General features: G+C 35.9%; 1 protein-coding gene across 1 annotated transcript in view; it reads left to right on the top strand.

Moving 5' to 3' along the window:
* Brinp1 (BMP/retinoic acid inducible neural specific 1) overlaps nucleotides 1–21360 on the top strand; it is a 186381-nt gene that overhangs the window by 117129 nt on the left and 47892 nt on the right. Inside the window, exons 4-5 of the mRNA XM_050130254.1 lie at nucleotides 1358–1527; nucleotides 4928–5033. Coding sequence (XP_049986211.1) covers nucleotides 1358–1527; nucleotides 4928–5033 — 276 coding nt within the window. The remainder of the gene's footprint in view (nucleotides 1–1357; nucleotides 1528–4927; nucleotides 5034–21360) is intronic.

Genomic DNA, 21360 nt, shown 5'->3' with positions numbered 1-21360 from the left:
GTTTGGTTTTCATTTTTTCTAGTGTTTTGCTCGTTTGTTTATTTGTTTTGAGACAAGATTTCACTATATGGCTCTGACTGGCCTGGAGCTCAGTCTTCCTTTAGACTAAGAGATCCACTTACCTCTTCCTCCTCCTGAGTGCTGTGATGAAGGCATATCCCACCACACCTGACTTACCTTTGTGTCTTTTTTTCTTCTTTTCCTACTCTCCTATCTTCCCTCCCCTCTTCACTCCTCCTCTCCTCATCTTCCTTCTGTCACTTTGTCTGTATGGTGCCTGAAGACTGAATGTAGGACTTGCTCCGTGCATTATTAGAACATGATCTACCATTGAACTGAGGTCAGAGCCCAATGCTAATTGACTTTCAAATGCTAAAATGAACTAAAGACAGTTCTCAATTCCTTTCTCACATTACCTAATTTATTCTTGCTTATAATCCTAAAGGATTTTTGTTGTGGTAGTGGTCTGTTTGTTTGTTTTTTCTCTTTTTCATAATTGTTGGTGAGTTGGGGGGGTAATAAAAGTAATTAAGAAATGTAATCATGTTATCTCAGTGGAGAATGGAGGCAGAGTGTGGCAACCCTGTCTACTTATTGGCCACAATTAGAGATTCCTTCACAACTACCACTGAAACAGTTAGTTAGGTATATCCAATACCATTGTAGCTTGCTAGTGTTATGAATCTTTACATTAATTTCAAGGAAAACTCATGGAAGAAATTTATAAATTTATACCATCATATTTTTATCTCTGTAAGCTGCATTTCATCCACACCTTAACTCTTCTGCACATTCACCAGTCTTCTGAGAGTTCTCTGTCCATTCCATCTCTCCTTCCACATCAATCCAAGCATTTTGCTATCCACTTTCTTTTCTCAAGCCTGCTTATCTATATGTTTCAATAACCTGTCATTTGTCTGTCTAAAAAGGATTTGTTGGAGGAGAAAAATATATGGATAGAAAATAAATTATTAGAAATAGTATAGAAGAGAAAATAAAGAATTAAATTGTATTGAGGAAACAGAAGAAACAAGGAAAGAATATCTATACCAGATTTATTATGAAGTTTCATAGAATTAACAGACTTTATCAGATTAGACAACACTCTTGAGATGTATAAATAGGTTTATTTGGTAATGAACTCTGGGCTGAACCTTATTTATTGGCCATTGCTCTAATGGAATCTACAGCAGACTCTCCTTTGATCTTTTGCACTGTGTCCTTGATTTCATAGGTGAAGGTTATTTGGACATGTTGGTTGGAAATTAAGCCTATTTTCATTATCCAAACTCTGGAACATCTCCTCCCAAACTGAAACTAGAGCAAGCTTTCTGATCTTCTTCCCTTTCCCATTCAGGAGAGGAAGCTTTGACCATGTACATGGACAAAAGTCGCCTTGACCGGAAATCAGGGAATGCCACTCAGAGTGTTGAAGCTTTGCACCAGCTTGCATCATCCTATTTTGTCGACCGTGATGGCACCATGAGAAGGCTCCATGAGATCCAGATATCAACTGGAGCGATCAAGGTATGGCTTGAGGGTTCACTTTAATTCTCAATTCAACAGAGACATGATATAGACATTCCGAGAGCAGGTAACAAACAATTATTTGTTTCACATCAGTAAATGTATTTCATTTTCCCCCAACCATCCATTCTGATGGATACTGCAAGCTGATCTCTGACAAAATGAGTGTCTTAATTAGAGTGACCCTATGTACTGACTTATTAATACGTTTTGGCCATGGCTGTTGCAGAATTATTCACAGCCCTAACAGTCTCTGTTAAGTCATTGGGTTTGTGTGTATGTGTGTGTGTGTGTGTGTGTGTGTGTGCACGCATGTGTGCGCATGTGTGTATGTGTGTGAGAGAAAGAGAAAGAGAAATAGAAATAGATAGAGAAAGAGAAAGAGAATGGCTACCCACTCACCACTCCAATTGAAGAGGCTGAGTTTAAAAGTAAATAATTTCCCCAATATCATAGAGGTAGCAAGAATAAGATTAGTGAGCCTTAATGATCAGTTTATACAACGTTTATGATTTTTATCCATTCTCATCACCTATTTTCTAGATTACAAAGCTGAGGTCCACAGTTTTAACCATTTTTCTCAGATATATTTGTGAGAGTATCCTAATAGGAACTAAAATGCTACTCTCTAACCTGGGAATCAGGGAACATTTTCTGTAAAATGATGGTAGTAAATATTTCAGGTCTGGGGGCTTTTGGTTGCTACTTCTCAGGTCTTTCATAATCACATAAGAACAGCCATGGACAATGCATATACAAGTATTGTGATTGTGTCCTGATAAATCTTTATTTACATAAGTGAACACTTAGGCACACTGCTCACTGAGCCATGCTGTTTTGCACCAACTCCTCCCAATAGAACATTCAGAGATGTGAGTTACAGAAACTATTTGTGTCTGTGCTGACCACAAAGTAGCCTTTAGTCACATGTGATTATCAAACACTTGACAATGTCTAGCAAGAATGTCCATTTGTAAGTTGATTCAATTTTTACTGATTCAAAGTCAAGCGGACATGTTGGTTATAGAAGCATTGAATTTAAAGTCAGTGGCTTAGCGTACAGGAAATTTAAGATTCATTTCCAGTACAGTGAGTTTAGAGATGACTTCTATAAAGAAAGTATGGGAGGACATTCTTGAAATAAAGGATTAATTCGTCAGAGGATTTTTTTCCTGTCCTAAATTTTCTTAAACTAGATTATGCCTGTAATTTGCTTCTATATCTTCACTCTAACTTCTGAATAAAATGTGACTCTTGCCTCCTATTAAGAATCCCTAAGACGTCTCCAGGGAAACAAGACAGAGGGAAAGGTCAATTTAGACTTGGGCAACTGGCATCTGATATTGATCACTAGAAGATAAACCTTGGAGGGTAAGAGGGCATAACTGGGGATGAAGGTAGTAAGGTGAGAAATAAATCAGACTGACAAACAAACAAGCAGCTTATTCGAAAAAAAAAAAACAGCTATGTTTGGGGGATTATGCTGTTAAGGAGCTTGGCATCAGGAGACAGATCTTTATGAAGCCATCAGAGCTGGGGAGCTGCAAAGGCATGGTTTTCATTATTACCAAATTGTTCTCTGGCCCTAGATGGAGTGAAGAATTGAGATATTGAAGCACTGTCAGGAGATAATCTTTTTCTGAGCATCCTGGAATGTGTAACCCGCCTCCTGAGGAGGGATTTCTTAGAAAAATTGCACTGAAGCCTCTCAATGAACCATTTTTACACTAACCCTGGCTTCTCCACTCAATTTGGCCCTGGAAAGTTTTTGCCATCTCTTACCACTGTCTCAGGACTGAGATAACTACAATTTGCCTCACTGTCAGATGTTTTGAAAGTCAGCCTAGGACCCATAGGATATTTATAGTAAAATAACTTAGTGGTGTTAAGTCTTACTCAATAAGAAGTACTCTGTTATTTGGCACAAAAGGAAGGAATTATTTTTTTTTTCTAAAAGTGCAATTATCATTAATTGATTGATTGTATCCTAAATACAAAGTACATAAAAATTATGGCCCCTTGGGCATGCAAGAGGCTCAACAAGCAAAGGTACTTACTGGTGACCTGGTGACCTAGTGACTCGAGTTTTATCCCCACTCCACATGTAAAGTTGGAAGGAGAGAACAAGCTCTCCGAAGTTGCCCTCAGGCCACTGTATTCATTCTGTGGGATGTATGGTCCCACTTGAAAAGTATGCACAAGTATACAGGAGCACATACACACATAATATGTATATTATCATAATACAATTATAATAACAGTTTGAATATATAATATCTTTACCTCTTTATGTAAGAGTACTGCTAACTTTACACAGAGGGAAACTGGAGACCGAGGAAGGGAAAGACACCTGAGTAGGGTTACCCTTGTGGAAAATGACCGAGAAGTTACATTTGGCTTTCCCACAAGTGGACTTTCCCTCAGGGGAGGTTGTGCATTTAGAGTTGAGCACAAACTCTAGCACAGCTCCCAAGAATGGTGAGTAAAGGGATAAACCCTTCAATTCAAGCATATATTAAATAGATATTCCTTTTTGTTACCACCTAGAACCTTGGAAGACAAAGTCACAAATACACAATAGAATTCAGATTTATTTTAACCCTGCAGTGTCGCTGATTGCTGTTACTGCTGAACTTTCTTTGGAAAAATGGAGACAGATGTACTTTTCTTGCTTGACAATAGTGCCTATGTACGTATTGCAATTTATAGAGATATTTTGTCATCAACTGGCTATTTTGAACACTCCCTGTGGCAGGCACTTAGAGTCTTCACATGTGTCCTTCAGCCTCCCTGGAAAACAATGATAGCTTGAGTTTGCTGACACTTAGAGGAGTTCCATAAGTGACTTCCTCATGCCACACAGCAAATAAATGGCCAGCTTGGAACGAATGGTAGTTTTTCTGATTCTGAAACTGGGCTTTAGAACTGTATCATTGGCCGGGTGATGGTGGCGCACACCTTTAATCCCAGCACTCGGGAGGCAGAGGCAGGCGGATCTCTGTGAGTTCGAGACCAGCCTGATCTACAGAGCTAGTTCCAGGACAGGCTCCAAAACCAGAGAGAAACCCTGTTTTGAAAAACCAAAATAAATAAATAAATAAATAAATAAATAAATAAATAAATAAATATAGAACTGTATCATTGTGTGCTAATGTATTTGCTCATATAACACTTAGTGTGACCTCATGAAGTGAGAGTTGGTGGCCGATAGTGGACATTATGGACTCAATCTGTGTTTGTGTGATCATATTTGCTGTCCAGTCTACTTAATCTGAGCCACACACAGTTCCAGGCCCAGTGCACACATTCTGGAGACATGTCAGGTGTGGAATCACTTGTTAGGATCTGCTATAAGCCAGTACTCCTAGCTAACACTTTTCTCACTTAATGTCCACTCTAGGTCACAGAGACACGCACTGGGCCTTTGGGCTGCAACAGCTATGACAACCTGGACTCTGTGAGTTCTGTCCTCCTGCAAAGCACGGAAAGCAAACTGCACCTTCAAGGTAGGAACGTGTTGCGAAAGGGGCGGTGTTGGGGTGGGCGAATGATAACAGTGCAGAGAGGATGAGAAAGGTGAGGCGCACGGAGAAGAGAAAAGGGCGGGAGGGGCAGAAAACAATGAAAATTTGAAATATGGAAATCAGACAGCTGTGATGTGATACACAAGAATTTTAACATATACAGAGCTTTAAAACTCATGGTTATTAATTAGTTTTCAGATAAAAAATGTGGAAGTGTGAGCTCTATCTGATTATTTTGATAAAAAATGTCTGAACAGTATTATTTATAGATGCCTGAAGTCCCAGACCTACTATATATTAAAGTTTTATATCTTATCATCTGTATTTCTTCCTTATTGATTTGATTTAGAGTGTGTTTTGCAGACATTTAAATCTCAAGAAAAAGAATATTTTATAGAATGTGTTAGTCTCTGTAATTTCTTCCTTTATTGACTCATAATTTTAAATAAACACATACATACACACTTTTAGCAGTGTTAAAAATCAAAAATGCTCACCACTGACTGTATGTAGGAAGATGTATTTGAACACAACCTTTAATACCATAACCATTATGGGGATTTGATGTGGGAGGTCCTTCTGTCTGCCTCTTGCTTTCATTGGTTAATGAATATAGAACTGCTTTGAGCCTATCGCAGGTAGGAAGAGAACTAGGCAGGGAAGACTAGATTGAATTATGTGAGAAAATAATTTGATTTTTGTAAAAGTTTCTGTTCATTCAGCATATGTCAAATTTAGATTAGTAAATTTACCTTATTTATTTCAGTATGCGAGAGAGGAAGTGATTTTTAGGTAGAAAAATATATAACAGTATAGATGATGTTGTTATTATAAACTATATATATATATATTTTTTTTTCTTATGTTTTGAGACTATAATACAACTACATCATTAGCCCTTCCCTTTTCTTTATGTATATTTTAAAAACTATTTAACCATCTCAATTTTCGACGTGTAAAGTAAAAACGAACTATGACACATCTCTAAAACATTATTAGGACAGTAGTGAAATGTTATTTATAAAGAATTTTCTAGAAAAAATTATTTGGCATTAATTAATAACTGCAAGATTTCTCATTCAATATGACTGATCTTAACAATATAGAAGAAGAAAAGTACTTCTGTAAGGAAATACTGAGATGTCAAAAGAGCGTACTTTTGGAGAGTGACATCACATGCTATTTTAAGCTCCTAGTTGCCTTTTCAACTTTCCTTCAATGATCACATATTAATTTTACAGTCAGTAAAATATCATCTGCTTTAACTTTGCGGAGACAAAATCATAACCTTCCCAAAAAGTATATGATAAAGATGATTTTGAGTGTCAGTGGGAAGAACTTGGATTCAAGGCAGGCATAAGGCTTATTAGAGCCTAATAGAACTTTTTCAGTGTTCTGGTATCTTGACAGTTCTGTGGTTCACATACTTCTTGCAGACAATAATTGAAAAATAGTGTATGCAGGGCTTAATAGTGTCACTGGGAATCCTTAATGAATATAACTTGGAGAAACTCGTGTCAATATGATGGTTTAATGTTTAAACAAATTTACACACAGACACACCCACACATAACATCTCAGATACTTAGAAAAAATCTAAGGGAATTTACTGTTCCCTTTAGTAAAGAAAATAATAGGTATGATGAGTTCATAAAAGGAAATGGCAACAAGGCATAGCTCATATGCCTTGGGTGTACTAGAATTTTCAGCATCTTAGTTGAGGTGATACCTATAGGAAATCTTTGGAATGATACTTAAGATTATAATCCAGGCAGTTGAATGTCAGTGAGTGTGCTGTCACTTGCTGTGCAAGCTGTCAGTACACAAAACTATAAATTACTATTATAATAAACTTAATAAGGGAAATCAGATGTTACTACCAAGGACAATTTTGATGTTTTCTTGACACTGAGTCTAATTAACTGTGAATCCAGTAAAGCTTAAGGTTTAATAATTTTTCACCTATGCCCTCACATTTTCATTTTCAAATTATGTATGGAACTCTATTTCCAATAACTTTCTTCCTTTTCAACACCATTCTGTATAAGATCCTGCCATCTAAAACCTGGGAATCCCATGGGTAACATTACTAGAAAGCTGCTCTTCCTACAGGAATAAATTGACAGCCCCTTTCTCTAGATTGATCAGAGCTCAGCTGAAGGATTAGATCTGTATGCAAGTATTTCATATTAAAAATGGTGTTGAGAAACTGGAGTGTCTGGAGAAATGCCTCAAAAAATAAGAAAGAAGGTTTACTTAAAGCACAAAGGATTTGCCTGCAAATATTTGAAGCACTCACAGAAAACAGTTATCTACATTGATGTGGACAGAATGTACCAGGCTTAATGCAGTACAAAGGAGATAGTAGTATCCTGCATTTAGCACATTGTAAAATGAACCTTTCTTCTGTTTATGGTCCCAAAGAACCAGAACCAGGATTTCACACCGATGAGATACATGCAATGTCACTAAGCAAGACACTAAGTCTCATATGGCATGCTCAAGGCACATTTCTGCCCAAACATAGAGTGTGCTACTTGCTGAGGTAGTGACTTCCTGTTAGTGAAGAATTACAAGAAGATATTTGGTAGAAATTTTGTATAAATTATATAAACATTATTCTGTTGAGTTGGGTCATTTTATGAAGAAGGTTTTAAGTCTTTTCTAAAGGCTGATGTTGACTTATATAAAAGTGATGAATCATCAAATCTTTACTGAAATTTGGCTCAAATTCAAAATTAGACTATATATATATATATAAATATATATATGAACATTGATGAGCCTAAGTCAATGTATTTACATCTGATTCTATATTTCCCTATAGCTTCTATATATGTCTATATATGTTTTATGATTAAATATGATGTGTTTATGTAGTATGACCTGTGAGATTATGTCACAGTATATTTATGTATGTATGAATCTATGTATAGACATATATATGCAAATATAGACATATAAATATTATTTACAAATCATTTCAGTAGTAAGGTAAGCAATATGAGAAATGGAGATCAAGAGTAATATGGGTTGTAATTCAAGAAAACATGTATTTTTCACAGAGATGCCTAAAAACACCAGCAATAAATGAAGTAGATTTTAACAGAGAAGATGTTACATGGTATCGGATTATGTGTGGGGTTTTTTGGTTTCGTTTTGATTTTCTTTTGTTTACTTAAGACGGGGTTTCTGTGTAGCTTTGGTGCCTGTCTTGGAACTGGCTCCTGTAGACTAGGCTGGCCTCGAACTCACAGAAATCTGCCTACTTCTGCCTCTCTAGTGCTGGGATTATAGGCATGTGCTATCATAGCCCATCAGATTGTGAGTTTGTGGAGGATTATTCCTGTGAGAAATATACACAGCATGAGATCTGAAAGATAAGTGGGGAGGCAGGGAGGGCATAGATGGAGAGACCAACAGAAGAGTCTTCATAAAGGAGCATTCAAGGAAATTAAAGTCTTATGAAATTAAAACAGAAAATTCAATGGTGACAAAAACACAGTGTTTAAAAGTCTATGCAGTTTCTGTTTTATATGATGACCTGAACATACATTTAAGAGGAGACATCCTGGAAAACTTTTTATTTTTATTTATTTATTTATTTATTTAGTTAGTTAGTTAGTTAGTTAGTTAGTTTATCGAGACAGGGTTTCTCTGTGGTTTTGGAGCCTATCCTGGAACTAGCTCTTGTAGACCAGGCTGGTCTCAAACTCACAGAGAACCTCCTGCCTCTGCCTCCCGAATGCTGGGATTAAAGGCATGCGCCATCACCGCCCAGCCTGGAAAACTTTTTAAAGAAGTATTGCATGAAGAGGGATGTATTGTGGAAGGTCATTGTTTCTCTGTATTGCCGAGAAATGGAGATGAGATTCGTGACAATTGGGGCCATTGAGTTCAGAAAATGAGATGGAGAAACAGACCAATTACGGAGATATTTAGGAAGCATTATGGCTCCGGTTCAATAAAAAGACACTGAAGCATTTAGATAATGAGTCAATGGAATGTTGGAATGCTATGGAGAATATGAACAGATAAACATCTGTGATTCAAGGTAATATGCATTGTAATAAGAAGAGTAAAAGTAATACATAACATTATGGGGATTCGGGGTAAAAGGAGGTTGTTCATATCCACTGTCCAGGGGAAGGAGTCTTATAAAAGATGTCAAAGGGAATCAAAGGATTTTCTCACAAGACAGAACACTATCTCATGACATTTGAATAAGCTGTAATTCTAGAAAACCTCAATATAAAAAGAAAGACTGAAATGTGAACATATTAATGTTAAAACTCTTTTTATAAAGTATATTATTAATAGAGTGTAAATGTTAGCAACACAATGCATGAAAAAGTTATTATATAAAATGTGTAAAGAATGTATGTATACTAGCATATTCTAATAGGTAATTAGCCTGGAAAACAAAGGAAATGGCTAAAACACAGATGCAAGTACTTCACAGACAAGAATCTCTAGGCGACGAGCATATGAAAAGATGATTGTTTACCAGGAAAATCTATATAAAAATCAGTATCTAATACCAGTGCCTAACACTCTCTGTCACAAATAAAAAAGACGGACAGTATCAAGAAATAAGAACTGAAGGCATGAGCGCACACACATTGCCGGGCGAAGCGTAAATTAATGGCAATAGTTTTGGGAAACTCTTGATGATTTGTGCTAAAAATTGCATATGTCCTTTGGCCGTGACCCAGAAATTTCAGCTCCTAGGGATGTGCCAAGAGAAATGTGTCCAAGTTCACAAAAAGTCATGAATGTTAACAACAAATTCATTCAAAATATCAAAAGAAAAAATTAGAAACCATTAAAATGTATGTCCAGCCACAAGAAAATAAATACATTCATATCACAAGCCTCCATACAGCAATGAGAAATAGCGTATTACTGTTTTGTACAGTGTCACACAGATCTAACGCAGAAAGAAAAAGAAACCAGATACAAAATGTATGCGTGCTATATGATTCTTTTCCTGTACTGGTCCGAAACTGTAAAAATCACATAGTTTTAAACACACAAGAGAGAGTGGAAGCTTTAGAGAAAATAAGTGCTGCAAATGACTAAAATAGAATGAATGGGGTTCCTTGGACTACCTAGTTTTACCTGGGTGTGTTTGCTTTGAAAATCCATAGAGTTAAGCACACATTATTTATATGTATGCATTTCTATATATACATTATGCATTTATTCAACATTTATTTAATATTCCACTCCATCTTGCCACTTCTGCCAAGAGGAACTGTAAATGGAGTGGAGACACAGAACAGAGTCAGATCACATGGACTGAGGGCAGCTGAGATGGTACTAAAGTTATCATGTATTTAGTCATCTGGGGACCACACCAATGTACTTTTGTTAAAAATCATGTTTGTTTCTTGATATTTTGAATTAATATTTTTACTTTATTACTTGGGGGCTTTTATTCCTCACATGGTTCTCATGAAGAAGGTAAAAATAATACCCTTATTTTGTGGTGAAAAAACTAAGTGTCATTGATCTTGCTCAATAAGGTTTTGAGTTGGAATTTTTACTTAGACTCACTGACCTCATGGCTTCTTATCAAAATAATATAGTTTTACGTTCTTCTGTCTGTCTCTTCATCCCTTTGAACAAGGCTGGGATGGGAGATACTGCAGGGGTCACTGACTTGGGAAGACTAAAGATAAAATAGACACTTTAATGACCTTTCACACTATGTGATGCAACATAAAGTGGTCAGTGAAATGGAGTACAAAGAGACTGGAATCAAAACATCAAATAGGGTTGGAATCAGAGATTAAAAATGAGTGAAAAGAAGATAGAAGAATCAGAGGCTATTAGTAGTCATAGCAGCAAAAACTAAACTACCAGTAATAAGAATAATGGTATAATGATAACTTCTTCTTTTGTGATTCTTGTCTCAAGAAGCCCATCACATGTTTTGCCAACATGGTGATGTAATTTAATGTAGTTACCATCTGGTGAAGTATAAAGATAAAATCACTCAGCCTCTGCCACTCAATGATGTGGAAATGGAGACAGACAGAATATTTATCTGAAAGTTGTGGACGGTGTCGAATTTTATCTATTCAGATATTCAAACATTTATTTAACACTTTTAATTGAGCATCCACTATATGTCAAATACAGTTTCAACAACTGGGAAGACAGCATCGAATGAACTGCTTTCTGTGTTCTTTTAGAGCTTATATTCCGTGTGTGGACAAAGCGGAGACAGGCAATAATATTCAAAGAATGTCTTCATCACACTCAGAGAGCACATGGGAAATGTTTTTGTAGAAAGCGGGCCACAGAAAAGGTTTCTGTTTAAATTTGGCATGGATAAACTGATAAACCATTGCAAATTTAGGGAAAGTAACTTAATCTGGTTTGATGTTTAAATGGCTCATGATGGCTATTGGATAGGAAAGATTATTTAAGATGAAATTTTGCACAAGGATAGTAATTTGAAGGCTAGTTGACCTATCAATATATGGAAAAATGGTGTCTGTGATAGTTACAAAGAATGTAGTGAATAGTTAGAGGATTTATGGACATATTTTCAAAAATTATGCTGACAATATTTTTGGACAATATTTCTAGTCCATTTAGAAATGAACTAGAAAAAGCTTACAAAAGAGCAAAATAGTCAAAAGTGACCTCTAAGTTCAGAATAACTCCTAATAATGATTTTGCCACTTTAAGAATATAGCAAGTCTATATGAGGGATATTTTAAATGAGCTTTGAGGAATTAAAGTTGAACTCAAATTGACTTATTTATTAAATAAAGAAATGAAGATGGACAGTGGGTATTTGGAATGTCAGAGAAGGAAGTTAAGGTATCAATTAATCTAAACAGTTTGAAATTGTACAAGGTTGTACTATGAGAAAATATAACTATAAAAAGGGAATACAATTATTATTGAGTCACAGAAAATTTAACATACATAGGTTGGGATGGATGTTTAGATATGATGATGAGGAAGGAGAAAAAAGAAGAGTAGGAGAAGCAAAAATATAAGGGAAAAAGTGAGCTGGGTGGAATACTCAGGGGGAGAAGAGCTTGCTTTTTGAGTACAAGGACTTGAGTTCAATCTCGAGAAGCTATATATAAGCAAAATGATTGATGCTATTTCACGAGCTTGTAATTTCAATCGTGGGAGGTGAACACAAGAGGAAACCTGAGGTTTACTTGGCCTTTTCGTCTAGTGCAGTGTATTAGACAAATCCCGGAATATTGAGAGACCTTATCTAGGAAGAAACAAACAAAATTGGGTGACGACCCCCAAATCCATTTAGTTGTGTGCATCATGTGCAAACACACAGACATTTATACACACACACGAGAGAGAGAGAGAGAGAGAGAGAGAGAGACAGAGACAGAGACAGAGACAGAGACACAGAGAGAGAAAGAGAAAGTAGTAGCTATTCAGGAAGGCAGGAATCAGAGAGTTCAGTATCACAAAGACAAGTAATGAATGTTTTGACAAATGGTTCAGTGAGAAACTGTGCAAGGTTAAGGACCTGAACTATGTAGGAATATACATAAACAGATACCCAGAACACATTGACCAGCCTGTCTAGCTGAAAGAGTAAACTCCAAGTTAAATAAGTGTGTAAAAATATAAGATGTTAATGGGATTAAGAAATACATCCTACCTTCAAATTCAGGCCTCCATATGTGCCTGTGTGGTCAAACATGCCTGTACACAGATGCATACACATAAACACAAGCAGCAAATAAGTATGTTTTTGTTTTAAACACAGCACTGTTGAAATGTATAAAATAATGTTAGTATAAAACTGAAGAGAACTAGAAAATGAATATTGGATGGAGCAAAAGGAAGTATATGTAATCTTAAGGAGAAAGGTTTCCTTGCATTTACTTAGTGAGAGTCTGAGTATGATAAATTTTCATGCAAATTACAAAGGACTTGCATTTAGCCCTGAAGTATTCTGGATTGTGGTTTCAAGTGATTCTTTTTTATCCTTTAACGCAGAATCAACAAAACCTTTATTTGGCTATGAGGATCATTCTGTACACGGGGAAAGATTGATGCTCTAGGCATTAGCAAATGATTGCAGGATCAAAGTTGAGCATTCAAGAGTAACTGGCATTTTGTGTGTAACTGGAATCATCTAACATAGATAGATGATGCTGTCCACTCTAAATTGAGGAAAAGGAGAAAATGGGTTCCTGTGTGGGAGAATTTATAAATGTGAAATGGTCAACATTTTGCTGGACTTCTTGATTACTCTTCATAGGATTTAAGTTGCGTGATTTCAGATCATATCATCTCTGTAATTGGATCGCTGCTTAAAACTGATGGTTTGTCAGTTTAGTTGGCAAGGTGTTCTTTTCATAGTGTACATAAAACAATGGTAGGTTTTACAATGAATGGCATCTTAGAAACAATGACATATTCTATTTTAAATCCCAGTGAAAGGGGAGTGTAGTTATTATTGTCTTCCATTTGTAATAGAGGAAAATGGATGGAAGGAGGGTGAAGGTCATGGTATGTGAAGCTGGATCATGATGATGAGTGCCGGCAACTCATCCAGTTTCTGATCAGACTTGACCCATTCCCTTCCAGCAGCCAGTGTGGTCTTCTCAAAATCTCATCAAATGTAGCTGCTTTTCTTTTCAGGCCCTTGCATGCTTCTTTGCAAATTTTTTCATGAAGAAGATGTTACTAATATGACTCCCCATTAAAGCATTTAATTGCTCCTTTATAAAAACAGTCTCTCTCTCTGATCCCAGGACAATCTATGAAGTTTTTATAAATATTGCTCAGAAAACATGATTGGGTAAATAATGAATGAAAGGATGACTGAATGAACAAGCCAATTAACCCATTTTTTTTGTTTTCTACCCTATTATAATGAATTATATTCAATCCAATGACCTCTTGCTGATGATCTGTGGGATGCCAGCACTGTACTGCTCTGCATGGATAGCATCCTTTGTATACTCATGTGTGGAGGGCGGGATGTTCAGAGATAGTGTCTACTATCCAGTTCTGGTGGGCAACCTCAGACAAGGGCATTGCCCTAGCTAACAATTGTGCCAATGCATCCTACACCTCACATTGGGATATTCATTTTAAACTCTGACTTTGGAAGCATTATTATCCACCTTTGTATGGTAACTCTATTCAAATTTTTGTTTGCTTTTTACTTATTATTTTGATGAGTTTACACAACAGTAACCTTTATTTTTTAATCTTTCTTTCCACTTAAACCATCCCATACCTAGGATCCCCATATGTACTTTCACAGCACTGAGATTTTTCTCTCAGAGAGATATCTCCTTTTCTCCTGCACTGATATGCTGTCTAATTTTGCTGCCTCTTCAGAGAAAGCCATCTTGCTTTGTTTGCCTCTCATTTCTATAGTTTGAACTTTGTCTATTGCCCTCAAACAAAAGTTTCTTTCAAGAAAAAGCCTGAACTGAGAAAAAAAAAATGAACTTCATCATCAGCTCTTCCCTTGGCATATTAAGTGGCATCAGACATGTTAGGGCAGCCTTTCGATCTCTATTCCTCATGTACTTCATATTTTTGCAGGTAACCTATGCCTTTTCTTTACTTATCTTTGCATCCTCCATGACCTATTTCCTTGGATAATACCAAATACTCATTAGAAGTACGGTGAATAAATACCTGTAAGTTAATCTAAGTGTCTTTAATACATATTCTGTTGCAAAAACAGTGAAAAGTTTACTGCTATAATATTTTCAAAATCATCTAGTTAGTAACAGAGACAAAGTTAATAGGAGAAATATTTTACCTTTGACTTTAGTTTTTGTGATGCTGTTTTTTTACATACATTGTGTTTCTATATGTTAGACCAATTATCTGCACCACCAACTAGTCACTAAGTGTTATTTTTCTTACTGTAGAAATGAGGAAAACAAGACAATGAAACTGTAAGAAGAAAAAAAAAGTTGTCTATTACTTTTCAACTTAGCCTCTGGCAAATTTTTAGGACACAGATAGAAAACTGCCACATTCTTTACCAAAATATCACAAGATTAGCCTCTAGCCCAGTTGCTAATATTGTTCATATCTGACATAGCTTAACTAGTTTACTCTCTACTAAACTCCTACTAGATGGTTCATTAACCCCCGCTTCCTTCATTAAATTGATGCCCTGATCTAAAGTCTGCGTCTTCCACATTTCTCCAAAAATGGCATGGTCAGACCTGCCACAGTAATAACTCATTCTCTGGTACGATTGTTTCTATAAGACTCTGTCACCAAAACAACTTATAAAAGAAAGTTTTGAAATGAGCTTCCATTTTCTGAAAGTTAGATCACAGGTATTGTGGCTGAAACAGCCAAGAGTTCATGTCTTGATCCAAGAGTAGGAGGTAAAGAGACATGCATGTATTTTTAGGACTTCAAAGCCACCACCAGTGACATACCTACTCCAGTAAGCCCATATCTCTTAACTCTTCTAAACAGTTCCATCAACTGAGGACTAAGTATTCAAACATGAACCTATGGGGGCATTTTCACGTATGCCACCACAGGTTCACAGTTCCCTGGACCCTAAATTTACCTTATTATTCTTGTGGAATGCTGAATAATCAGAATACTTTATCGGGGCTTCAAAGAAAAAGTCCTTGAACAAAAGTCAGGAATGTAAAGAGGGAAGGAATGAGCTACTCTTTTTTTTTCCCCCCATAAAGTCTTTTCTCTCCAAAGTCCCATCAAAGAAACAATGTTACTCTTATGATCTCAGGGAAGTACCTCAAGTGCTTGCTCCCTGTGGCTGCTCTGGGGAAGAGTTTTAGGGTGAGTCTTCATTGGCACTCATCCCAAGGTCATGAAGAGTGAATCCTAGTCAGTAGTCTTCTTGTCTCATTAACAGTGGCGTGGGAGGTACTAACCATTGTCCATGTTTCTACCTTTCTGGGACTATGAGGTGTGTTCAATAGTAAAATCTTGTGACAAATGAGTGTGCTGACTTCCACCAAGCCATCTGTATCAAAATGTTGATTTTCCTTTATATACCAAGGAACATCCTGCTTTCCTACTTGTCAGAAGAAGAAGGGTTATTGTCTAGATGGAGATTGAAGATATCAATCAAAAAGAAAATAGAATGGGGAGGCTTAATAGAGAAGAGTTGGTCATCACAAGATATTGTACTAGTTAATTCAAATTTTCAATCTCCCTATATATTCTAATCTACAAAATGAAAATAACACATGTGCTTCACAGCATTTTTCTGCATTTAATTAGAAAATAAATATTTGTGCACTAAAGGAGATGATGTGGTACTAATGATGGCTATCATCTTGGATAATTATTAGATAGCAGGAATTGAGATCATTTCTTTTCATCAGTACCTCATATGAGCTTAATACAAATCCATTTTCTTTATTAAAAATGGAAACTCACCAAAGTTCTGTACCTTGCAGGTAGCAGGGCAGGAAGTTGAGACCGTGTCTACTCAAAGACTATGAATCTGAAGTTTCGTAGCAGTGTTTCTCAACCTGGAATACAGAAATAAGAAGTACACTGCTTATGAAGCAATTATAGTTTACTTTTATCATAAACACTTAAAATTATGCTACTTTGAGTAGAAAGTCCATGATTGTTCTAAAGTGACGAGCCAACCTCTGTGTGCACAGGTGTAGCTGATTTCCTTAGGTCTTCTCAGAACAATCTATGAGCAGAAAAGAACACTGCCCTCAGAAAGGGTGGTCATTCCACCTCAGGATGCTCCAGAAATGTGGAATTGCAGAAAGAGCTACTGGAATTGTAAGGAACTTGAGACAGACTCAGGCAGGAAGGAAGATAGAATTCTGAGCAAGTACACCTCTCCTGGTATGTTGGTGATGCTGGCAGAGAGAGTGTCACAGAATTACATATGTGTTCTGTGGTCATGTGGAACTGTTTCCTTCAAATAAACCTGTGGTCAAAGATGTTGTATGAAAATCCTTATAGGCAAAATTTCTACGTGGTAATTTGGTTCACTTAACAATCATGTCCATTAGAAAGCTTGTCAATTTCGTTGATTGGGCAGAAATAAAGCATCAGGATGGACAAAACCTTAATAACTTATCCAAGGTGACTTGTTCATTGACTGAATATGGATACAATAATTGCCGTTTTTTAAAAATGATTAAGTCAATTCTTGTTTATCCCAACATTCTACCTTCGAAATAAGCATCTCCTGCAGATCTCACACAGCACTTTTGATGCTCCTTTACTATATTTCAGATACCACACATATTCTCTTATATACACAATTATAGCGTTTCCACTCCCTTGTTACTTACATCTCGAAGTGATATATATTTTAGATGTTTTATTTTTTTTATTTGTGTGTGTACATGTGTGTATGTACATGCAAGCCAAGTCCATGCAGGTGCTCAGGTGGACAAGAAGAGTACATTGGACTCTCTGGACTTACAGATAGTTACAAGCTACTTGATGTGGGTTAGGAAAACCGAACTTAGGTAGTCTGCAAGAATAGCAAGTTCTCATAATGGATTAGTCAGCTTTCCAGTGTAACATGGAGGGTCCTGTTTGTTGTGTTTTCTGTCCCGCCCAGTACCCCACAACTGTTTAGCCCCCAAGAAAATCACACATAGGTCTCCATAAATTATAAGTTGATTGGCCCATTAGCTCTAGCCTCTCACTGGCTAAATCTCACATTTTGATTAACCCATTTATCTGATCTATGTTATCTATGTGGCTCAGTACCTTTTTTCAGTGCGGCAGATCACATCCTGCTGCTTTTGTGATCTGGGCAAGAGTGGGAGGAATCAACTTCCTCCTTCCCATAGTTCTCCTGTTCTCATTACATCATTTCTACTTGCTGTCTGGTTTTTCCACCTATATTTCCTGCCTGGCCAATCAGTGTTTATTTATAACATGATTGACAGAATACAGACAATTCTCCCTCACCATTCCAGCATCAATTTTGATTATTTATTGTTCATTTCTCAACTACATAACATTTATCACTTAGTAGATGCTCAATAAATACTAATAATTTAAATTTATTTTACCTGCAAAGTTAATTTTCTTTGAATCATATGGTTTTTAACTGTGGTAAAATAAAAAAAATACATAGAATTTAACATCACAGGCATTTTAACATATACAACTTAGCTTACAGCATTAAGTATACTCACAACGCTATGGAATTATCAGAACAGATTACAAAAAGTTTTCATGCCACAAACAAAAATTGTATACCTATTAAGCAGTCATTCCTCATCTTACTCTCTCTTTTTAACTCTAAATTTTGCTTTCTATCTATGGATTTTTCTGTTCTGTATATGTGAAGTAATTAGACTTGCAGGGTATCTGGCTTCCAGTCACACTTCTTTTACTTTACATGTTTATACATCGACAATAAGATGGGAAATATTAATGCCTCTTTTTCATAACTGCATTTATATCCCATTGCAAGGATATGCCACATATCATAACTATTCATCAATTTACCTTTCATTTTTTAAGTGTATTGCCTAGATCTACTATGAATATTCAAAAAAGTTTTTGTTTTGTTTATAGTGAAATGACTGTATCACATGATAATTAAGAAATAAAGATTTGCTACAAAAGTGGATTTTATGATTTCCATCTTGTTTCCTTCTTTTTAAAGAAATCTATATTCTTCAGTTCATCATATGCTAGAAAGTGCTGTACCATGGGGACCATGAATTACCATCCAAAGAATAATGGCCTTAACTGGATGATTTGCTTTGGGCAATAGAGTACAAAAAGACATTGTACATGCCACATCTATGAAGATACTTGGTTTCACTCTTACTCCTGTTCTTTTGCCATGAAAATATCATATTCCCAAGACATATTATGCCTATAGCATCATTTTAAATGGAAGACATCTGGAGAGTAGCCAAAGTCTAGTCAACATGAAGCATGAAAAAGTAATAGACTATAGTGGCCATAAGCTAATAGAATTTTAAAGTCATTCATCCCCATTCAGTAATTTAACAACAGCATACCAATACTGAAACATTGGATTAAATATTGTAAACCACATTTTGTTACTGTGGAGTGTCTCAGTGCCTAAATTGGGCTAAAGTGAAAATGAGTTTCAAGAGATGGATTAACTACATAAACCTACTTAGTTGTATGTAAACTTGAACACATGAGATAATCTGTTTGTCCAGAAAATCCACATTAGCAAATCCTGTAGTATGTATGCCACTCAGGTTTACCTCAGTCCTAGATAACCATTACAAGCTACAGTTTTTCAAAAGTAGGGGATTTTTCTTTTTCATTTTAAAGAGCTGTGTGTGTGTGTGTGTCTGTGTGTGTGTCTATGTATTTCTGGTCATTGTACATAGATTAATCTCATTCTACCATCTACCATGAGCTTCTGGAGTTGGACACCATATCTCGATCATGTTCTCCACACTTGTGGCATCTAATACAGCACTTAGCTTCATAAAGTAGTGATTGAAAGAACATTATAGGGCAAAATTGAGGTTTTCTTTTTTCCACATCTTCTATCATCTAGCAATGTGCTTGTTAAGTTGGGAAGAATGAAAAGAAATAAAAGTATAAGTATCCTCAAGAATCCTAAATTTTGGAAACAAATCTAAAACAAAATATGCGTGGATATGGGCAGTCCTGTAGAGCTGTTGTTCTCAGAGGATGTTTTCAGCCTGTGTATTTTTTTAAGTAAAGTTCTTTATGAGTACTTGCATTTATAACTACTGAGATGAAGTTAGAGTAGATTTAAGTTTCAAGTTATAATTCCGAGGATGAAGATATAGTTCTGCTTATAAGAACTAAATCTAGTAATGGGTCATGCTCTGCATAGAAGAGAGACCTTTGGTCTTTTGTGAAACATAGCCTTTCTAAATGTACCTTCATTCAAATGTATTTTCTTGATACCAAGTAATGTGCAAGATGAGAGAGAAATGCTTAAGATGAGTGCTTCTCATGTTCAGGGAATCTTTCAGAATAAGAACATGAACATAATAAGCACGCATAATATAATGCAATAAGTGTTTCTGGGAAAATTTGAGATATATACAGGTTATTTTAGGTTCTTAAAGAGTGCCATTCTCAGGCTGCCTGTGACCTCTAGAGAAAACAACTGCAAGCACAGCATTGATAGGAACACAACATAGTTGAACACAAACTCTGTCTTTTAAAAATGCATATCATGTAACTTTATAAAGTATTATTTTTTAACTTAATTTTTAGCCTCATTAGTGCATGGTTTACATTTAACCAAGTTGACTCTTAAGTGCTATTGTTCTATGAATTTTGACCAACATATTCACCATGTATAGCCATGATATAAAACAGTTTGTTCCATTTTTATACAAGGGAAGATTTGCTGAGGGGAGCAATGATCAAGGAACTTGAGCCTCTTTATTTTCCAAAGGTCATTTAATTAATAAAATCTGAAGAAGAGAAAATAACTTGACATGTGCAGGGTACAGAAGTAGACAGTCTTCTAGGTCTTCTTTCAAAGAGGAATGGGTAAGATTAGATTAGAATTTGGAGACATTCATTAATGCAAAAATCAAACATCATCAACCTTCTGCATATCATGTTTGGTTTGTCATGAATTCTGTAAATGAAGCTTTAATTAAATTAAATAAATTTCTTCCTATGTATGGTTTTAAGAGTATTTTTATCTTGAAGTTTCATGAAATTGCAATACAATATGTTAAACTTCTGATTCTTGTTGATTTTGTTTAGATTATGTTCTTGTTTTCCGGGTTGAAATAGTCATTTAGAATCATGTCTTCTCCATATCTTTACTGTCACATAAGTACTTTTGTAGTTTAATTTATTCAACATTGATTATCTTCTTTCCTGATGGTTAGTTCCCAAAGAGCAGGGACAGTTGATTGAGTCCTTTGCGATCAGTCCTAGAGTCTGCTTGAGACATAATATATGATAAAATTTGCATAATAAAAGAAAGAATACAAAGTAAAACCATGGAACTTGAAACAAATCTTAATAGTCATCTCATATAGAAGGTTGCGAGCATTTCCTTTTGTGATCCAGATAGTAACCCTTTTAGTCATTCACACGTGGCCTGCATTGCAGCAAATCAATTCTTCCAAATGTACAACCTTTCATTAGAACTTATTCATAAGAATAAGCTCAGTTTCTGCTTGATCTATTGGTCATGTTATGCTAAGTCCCTTATGCATCTCTATGGTCTACATTATATTGTGTCAACAAACAATTCCTTAATCTCAATGGTTTTCAGAGAGTAGTGCTTCTTTCTTACTTATGATAGAAAGTTCAGTAGGATTCCTTTCCTCTGGTGCTTCTTTGTGGAAGACTATTGGTC

Source organism: Alexandromys fortis, unplaced genomic scaffold (genome assembly GCF_014885135.2).
Source record: "Alexandromys fortis isolate MF-2015 unplaced genomic scaffold, M_Fortis_MF-2015_v1.1 scaffold_316, whole genome shotgun sequence".
NCBI lineage: Eukaryota > Metazoa > Chordata > Mammalia > Rodentia > Cricetidae > Alexandromys > Alexandromys fortis.
Note: the sequence above shows the minus strand (reverse complement) of the source record. Positions and strands in the feature narration are given on the sequence as shown.